Source organism: Aquila chrysaetos, chromosome 2, assembly GCF_900496995.4.
Source record: "Aquila chrysaetos chrysaetos chromosome 2, bAquChr1.4, whole genome shotgun sequence".
NCBI classification, from domain to species: Eukaryota; Metazoa; Chordata; class Aves; order Accipitriformes; family Accipitridae; genus Aquila; species Aquila chrysaetos.
The window spans coordinates 70,121,881-70,129,276 of NC_044005.1; the positions used below are offsets into that span (position 1 = coordinate 70,121,881).

General features: G+C 43.3%; 2 protein-coding genes across 7 annotated transcripts in view; both read left to right on the plus strand.

Moving 5' to 3' along the window:
- Positions 1–2,076, plus strand: part of MDN1 (midasin AAA ATPase 1) — a 102,824-nt gene extending 100,748 nt beyond the window's left edge. Inside the window, exon 102 of the mRNA XM_030029692.2 lies at positions 1,050–2,076. Within this exon, the coding sequence (XP_029885552.1) occupies positions 1,050–1,238 (189 nt within the window). The 3' untranslated portion in view covers positions 1,239–2,076. The remainder of the gene's footprint in view (positions 1–1,049) is intronic.
- On the plus strand, positions 1,381–6,300 carry LYRM2 (LYR motif containing 2). 6 transcript variants are annotated; one of them, XM_041127417.1, is made up of 4 exons: positions 1,381–1,434; positions 3,026–3,404; positions 4,274–4,488; positions 5,899–6,300. In XM_041127417.1, the coding sequence occupies exons 2-4, from the start codon at positions 3,232–3,234 to the stop codon at positions 5,961–5,963; spliced, it is 453 nt and encodes a 150-aa protein (XP_040983351.1). In that variant the 5' UTR covers positions 1,381–1,434; positions 3,026–3,231; the 3' UTR covers positions 5,964–6,300. The 6 variants fall into 6 exon arrangements, with proteins under 6 accessions (XP_040983351.1, XP_040983356.1, XP_040983345.1 ...); XM_041127422.1 differs by lacking the exon at positions 1,381–1,434 and having other exon boundaries at positions 3,027–3,136; positions 3,241–3,404; XM_041127411.1 differs by lacking the exon at positions 1,381–1,434 and having other exon boundaries at positions 3,027–3,136; positions 3,249–3,404.
- Positions 6,301–7,396: the final 1,096 nt, after the last annotated feature.

Sequence of the window (7,396 nt, forward strand, 5' to 3'; positions counted from 1 at the left end):
GACAAATTCAGAGTTTGAGAGATGCTTTGTTCCCTCTCACTTTTGATTCAGATTTGTCATTTCTGACAGCAGCGTCCATTTGATACGGCAGCTGGAGCCAATATGAGATTAAACATTAGACAGAAAGGAGTATATGAGAGTTATTTAGTGCCTGAATTGGGAAAGCTGGGTACTGCATTTGGTAGCTGGGAAAGAAAACTGTTAGATTTCCTTGGTTGGGAAGCTGAAATATCTGGGAGCTTTTCAGGGATACTCTAGTGCAATAAGTGAGCAAACTTAAGCCTTACTTTAAATTACGTGGTGAAGGCTCTAATTTTGTGGTTCACATTTTCTTCCTGTATCTGTTTTTCCATGCAAGACTCACCTGCTATATTTATTGTTGAAAAATGAACAATTCTCTTGCTGACAAAGTATAATAAGATTTTGACGAAACCTGGCTATAATGTCAAGCAAAAATTCTGGTCAGCGAAATGTGTTTTTCACAAGCTTTATTAATTTTCTGAGCTGCTTCACTGAGCAACTAAGAAGTTACTTTACAAGAAGTACAGCTTACAGCTGGAGTTTTAATCTGATTTTTGTCTTTGTAGTGTTTGTTGAAATGTAAAACAATTTGCTAAAGAATCTTGTTGTATTAGATCACTGCACAAATGCAAGTTGAACTCAGCCCTAAAGAGCTTACAGATGACAGTGTCAGGAAGGCATCAAATGTGTAAAACTGAAGTGATAACAGTAAACTCAAATTATAAACTACTAAGGAAAGACAGGATTTATTTATGGAATTTGGTATTGCAGAAGCTTAAGCTTAGTCTCTTCTAGCCTATAGTTTGTTGATTAGAGCACTTTAAAAGGGCAAAAGTATTTAATTGCATTGTGTTCAGCTTTTTATTTGATTTACCATTGAACACTTACAGCTTTTAATATTAAAACTCTTTTATTAACTTCTAATCTAACAGAGGAGAAATTATAAGTATGTGAAAAATAGGATAAACTATATCAAAGGCCTGTAGAAGATGCATGTAGTTTAGTAGTAACTAAATTCTTTTTTACAGGATTCCATTTTGGACATTAAAGTACCTATATTCAAAGGACCTGGAGAATTGCCTGAAATTAGATCTTACATGGAAGAATTCCCATTCCCATTCTACATGATCCTCAGAGATGTGAATGCGCTTCCAGAAACTCTTAGTGATGCACTCAGACAGTGGTTTGAACTGGTGACCGCCTCAGACACTTTGTAGACTTTGTAGACAAAGTCAATACCTGATTGCTGCTAAACTGCTGAAATACATGAAACAGCATTTCATCGGAGAGTTCATAAGGTCTCTTTCTAACTAGGATTAATGTGCAGGAGCTGCCCTCTGGCAGTCCGACTGCCTAAGAACAAAATGGTTTCGGTGCATTCTCCCACGTTTGTCGGAGGACAATTATGCAATGGTGAGACTGTCGTCTTCTTTCATTGCCTATTCCCACAAGTAACGTAAAACTTTCTTCAACTTCTCTTGTAATAACTTATTACTTTTTAAAAAAATATGTATTTGTAATGTTCACAGAGGTAAAATTATTCCTGCTACTGTCTATTGCAATAAGAAAAATCAGTCTTGCTTCTGGGAAGGCATTTCTGCATTAGAAGAACTTCAGGTGTCTTGCAAAAAAAGCATTCTTTAGCTTCACCCATGTAGCTGGTGCCTCTTTGGGAAGGAGTGGGGGAGCAGGGGAAGCAGACGGTTTTAAACAACCAAAAAAAAAGTACTTGAATACTTGAAACTATTCTGCAGTTTAACACATCCTATTTAATTATTGCTGATTTTTGTCTGACAATATCAACAGGGAGTTTTACGAATAATGCCATATGATCATCCTTATATTATCAGTTTACACTGTGAAGTTTGCCCCTCTGTCCAAGGCAGACATTGAGGACGTTTCATTAATCTGATGTCTTAGAGCATGGACATGACTCTTCATTGCAGAAGCTATGCATCTTATATTGTCTGTACTAATAAAAAGAGGTACCACTGTTTGTAATTATGATGTCTGTTCTTTCAGTTGATCAAAGCTTGAATAAATTAACCAAATTGCCACATGGAAATCCTGTGCATTCTCTAGCAGTGCACAAATACAAATTTTTATATGAAAATATGTTGTGGTTTATGTAACTTCAACACCAGTCCTCCTTTTATGAGGGTAATGCGAGCACAGAGTTTTGATTAGGGGTCCAGTCTTTTGACTTCTCTCAGTGAAAATCTGAAGGAAATGTAGTTTAAATGCCCCCGGTCTAAACTCTCTTTGAAGATTTTCTTTGCCTACAAAAATTGAAGGTGTCTCATTCTAAGTGTGGTGCAGGAGTTGATCAGAAAATGGCTGGAAACGTGGGTGCATTCTCAAAGATGTGATCATTCTCTTTGGCTTCTAGATAGAAAAACCTTACTTGAAGTATTGCTGTAGCTGTTCTGAGATGCAGCAGGGGCAAGATCCAGAGGTGTGAAATGGCCCAGCAAGGCCATTTCTTGTATTTTGTCGCTTTGCCACAGCTAATCAATGATAAGCAAATTTCTGAACTGCAGACTTAACAGGGGAACTCTATCCCATCAGAAGTTAAGTATCAGGTACTATATACTATCTTTCCAAGGTTCTCTAGATCTCTCACACATGTATACAAATACTTGCGTGCTTTGGGAAGTTTAACTGTGGAAGTAGGTGGGTTTAGTTCACTAGGTAATTCTCCAGAACGTACTTCATTTCAGACTTGTACTGAATATTTGTAATAGGAAACTTGGAGAAAATATTTTGGAAACAAACTTTTCTTTAGATTGCAAGGATACACTTCTGGCGCAAATCATAGTTTGTTGCAGGGGTGTCGTTACAGCCTGAGACACAATTTTATCAGCAATGCTGACTGCGCAAAGGTTTAAACCAAGCTTTTTCTCTGTAATTGCCAAATAGCTTGCACTGTATTTGGTACAAGCGAACGCTGAGTAAGTAACACGTAAAGGAAAGGCATTGGTTAACTGTTGTTTTTTCTCTGCAGGCTGGCTCTGTGACTGTATTTGGGTTTGACATTCATTGACGTATCAGTGGTAAAGAAACAATCAGTGCCTTGCACCGTTAGTGACAATTACATGTTTGGACAGAGCCTCAAGTATGTAAAAAGATGGAAAAGGTAGCTTAGCGTCCTGTAACTGCTCACGTGCCTTCTAGATCTAATTGCACTGTCCTGATGTGATCCTACAGTTAATGTGTCAGTCTTACAGCTACATCAGTCTTCAGAGCACAGGACTTCACCACCCCTTCTGTGACATGCAAGCGTACTGCTTACTACTTGGGTGCTCGGTTTATTACTGGAGCTCGTTTGCGGTTTCGGAAGGAACGCAGCAACAGGCGAGGAACGTACCCTCCGGCACGCTCCGGTACAATTTCTGGTGCCCCTTACCCAACTACCTCGGCTGCCCGCAGCCCAGCAGGCCCCGGCCGGAGGGCTCGGTTCCGCCACGCGTCAGCACGGCTCCCCGGGCTTAGCTCCGCGGTTGCTCTGGGTTTGCTCGCAGCGGGGAGGCAAGGCAGCCGCCTCCCAGGGCTGAGCGAGCCCGGCGCTGCCCTGCGTCGTCCCCCCGGCCGGCGCTGGCTGCCGGCAAAGGGCGGCTCTTCGCCGCGGGCTCTCCCCGCGCTGCCGGCAGCAAATGGCCGCCGCTGGGCCCCGCCCGCCCGGGGAGGCCTCGGCGGCGGCGGCGGGCGGGGCGGAGCTGCCCGTCATGGCCGCCAGCCGCCTCCCGCCGGGCGCCCTCAGCCTGAAGCAGGTACGAGCGGGCGGCTCAGGCCTCCGTGGCCGGGGGCTGTGGGGCCGAGCTTTCCCCGCGGGTTGCCGCCGCTGCGGCGAAGGGCAGCAGCGAGGCAGAGGGAAGCGGCCGGTGGGCGGGAGCTGGGCTGGGGCCGCGGCGGCGGCGGCGGCGGGCGGCCCGTCCTCCGGGGTGGCCGGGAGGGTGGGCTGGCAGTCGGCCTTGTCACGCTGCATTTTGTGCCGGCAGCTGGCCTCGGGCACCGCGGCGGTTTGCGCCTTCGGTACGTCCCGTCATAGGAAACGCGAGTGTCTTGGGCTGGGATCCGAGGCAACGCTGCCTCTTTCGGAAAAGAACGGGGGAACTTGGCGTTCGTCTAAACGTCCCTCAGAGCAGAGAAACCCGCTGCGGGTACCGCGCTCAGCGGAGCGTCCTCTGACAGCGGACTGGCTTCCCTCTCCTTCCCAGTTCCTGAGGCGGCAGCAGGTTCTTCACTTATACAGGAAGATCCTGCGGGCTATTCGCGACGTCCCTGCTGAAGCAGATCGCCACTATTTGAAGGACTGGGCCAGGGAGGAGTTCAGGAGGAATAAAGATGCGACAGAAGAGGTGAGATCGGGAACCCGCAACCCCGAGCGCCTGCCCTCGGGAACAATCGGCGCGGTATCCTCCTTACTGTGTGACGGGGTTTTGTTTTGTAGGTGTCACTTCTGGACTGGTAAGAAGTCTCCTATTACTAATTTCTCTTAAGGAGCATTTGTGCAAACAAATAATTTAGCATCTCTAAATATTATCCCCTCTGTTGGTGTCCTGGTTTCAGCTGGGATAGAGTTAACTGTCTTCCTAGTAGCTGGTGCAGTGCTGTGTTTTGAGTTCAGTATGAGAAGAATGTTGATAACACACTGATGTTTTCAGTTGTTGCTAAGTAGTGTTTAGACTAATATGAAGGATTTTTCAGCTTCCTATGCCCAGCCAGCAAGAAAGCTGGAGGGGCACAAGAAGTTGGCACAGGACACAGCCAGGGTGGGGTATTCCATACCATGGGAGGCCATGCCCAGTATATAAACTGGGGGGAGTGGGGATCGCCACTCGGGGACTAACTGGGTGTCAATCAGCAGGTGGTGAGCAATTGCACTGCGCATCATTTGTACATTCCAATCCTTTTATTATTGCTGTTGTCATTTTATTAGTGTTATCATTATCATTATTAGTTTCTTCTTTTCTGTTCTATTAAACCGTTCTTATCTCAACCCGCGGGTTTCGCTTCTTTTTCCCAATTTTCTCCCCCATCCCACTGGGTGGGGGAGAAAGTGAGTGAGCGGCTGCGTGGTACTTAGTTGCTGGCTGGGGTTAAACCATGACAGTTGGCAGTAGTAATGTTTCTCTGATTTCCAAATAATAATCTGGACTTAAAATGCTAAAACCCAAACAAATCCTGCTTACTTAAACAACGAATCAGAAAATACTTAATACAAATATTAGATAACTGACATAAACTTAAATGCTCAGGCTTTATGATGATAGCTTCTTTTTTCATCTTTAACTATATTCAGTGATATTCATCCCAAATAAAATTGGATGATTGTGGATACGAAGCATGTATGAAATGCAGAAACCTTTACACTTCTTGTGTGTCTCCTGTCCTCCACTTTCTAGTTTGTTCCTTTTTCTAGCCAGTGCTCAAGGAATTGGTGGCTGCATTATGCAGACAAAGCTTTACAGTACTTAGATAAAAATAATAGTGAGAGAAACATCCATTTGCTCTGTAAAACACCTGTCTTCATAATGTCACTGTGCCATCTGTCACTACTTATTTGCAAAGGTGGTAGAGAGAGGCGTAAAGAAAACATTATTATGAGTTTGAACTCAGTTCAAAACTGATTTTTAAAGCAAAACCATAAGCAGCCCTCAAACACATCATGAAGGAACTGGAGAAAACTAATTTATTATTTATTCACCTGGTTTTTAACCATCTCAGTGACTATAGTGTTACTTCACACAAAGAACTAGATCACAGTAGTGCTGGTAAGAATTGTGTGCATTTTAATGTGTTAAAACTCTGCATGCTTGTGTAAAACCTGTGCTGTGTACAGATGTTCAGTTCAGTAGATTCCATTTTGTTTTACAGGATGCAATCAGGATGATGATTACTCAAGGCAACATGCAACTTCAGGAACTTCAAAGAACACTTAAGCTGGCAAAATCCTGATCTTAATTTTGTTGACAGCTGCACTTTCATCTGCTGCAAACAAGCATAGTGTTTCTTGCAGAATGTTGTTACAATAGTAGCCTTTGCGGACAGCCTGGTAATGTTTGAAGGTGGACTCTACTGCCGTGGGTTTTTTGTTTGGTTTTTTTTTTTTTCCCTTCCTCTTCTTGGTTTGGTTACCCTCCTCTGTGGAAATCACTTAGACACAAAGGACTTTAAAGAACTGAATGGATGTAGCATGTGCTGTGGGAAAAGCAGAAAGCACCAACAGTTACAACAGCAGTGTTATACCAGGGAAATGTAAAATAAACATAAGCCAGATTCTTTTGTCTGTTTTCTATTGTGGCAAGTCTAAGTGGTAACATTCATAGTGGTAACAGCTCTTTCTGTACTGTGTGAAGGATTTTTACCAAAACTGGGCATTAAAAAAGCATTTGGGATAAATAAATGGGCCCAAAACAAATAAACATGATAAAACATAAAGAAAATGCTTTATATATAGGTGTTGATTTTCAGTTATAGCTGAAGAAAACTTAAAAGGGGAGGTCTTTGTATATGAAAATGAGAGATTTTAGCCCCAGAAACGGTTATTACCAAGTTAACAGGAAGTACCCTTTATTTAGTATTTAAAAGTCAATATAAAGTAGAATTACAAATAGAAAACACTAACTGCAAATATCGTGGTCTGTTTTTTGAAATGTTGTATTACTCCACTTCTAATTGTTAGCTTGCAACTGTTCTTACCTTCCTGTGAATTGCAGTATATCTTTTTTTTTTTCATATAATTTAAAAATGTCAAGATGAGTCTGGGATTTTCTCAACATCAGTAGCCAGACAACAGTAGATAGATACCTGACTATCGAGTAGGTGTGTGCAGCTGAGGTTGTGGTTTCAAGAGATGCAGGAACCCTTCCCTCTCCCACGCTGCTGTTACAGTTCACTTCAGGAGCCACCTCCCCTTGCCAAGATGTCTTTCAGCCGAGTTAGTGAGCTGGACTGCCCCACAGCAAGTCCAGTCAGTGCCACCGCACGGGACAGGACAGTGTTCCCCCTCCAGGCTACAGGAGGGAAGACAGACCCCACTCGGGAGCAGGAGGTGTGCTTTTTGCCGGAGCCAAACAAAGAGTCTTTAAAGGTACATACTTTAGCAAAGCTGCTTTGCAAAAACCTGCTGCTTAACAAGAAAGAACGCCTTTTTTTTTTTTTTTTTTTTTCCTCCTAATTCTTTTTCTGAAGGGCATCGCAGAATTTTTTCCTATGATGTTTATTTAGCTTTGCAGTAAACGATGTGGCTCAGGCAACCAGTGAGGCTGCTAAAGAGTGCACGTCTGTATAGACAGAAGCCTTTGAGCCTCTAACCAGCCAGTGAAAAACAGGTATGTCTAAATATTTTGTTAAAAATCTAAATATTGTTAAC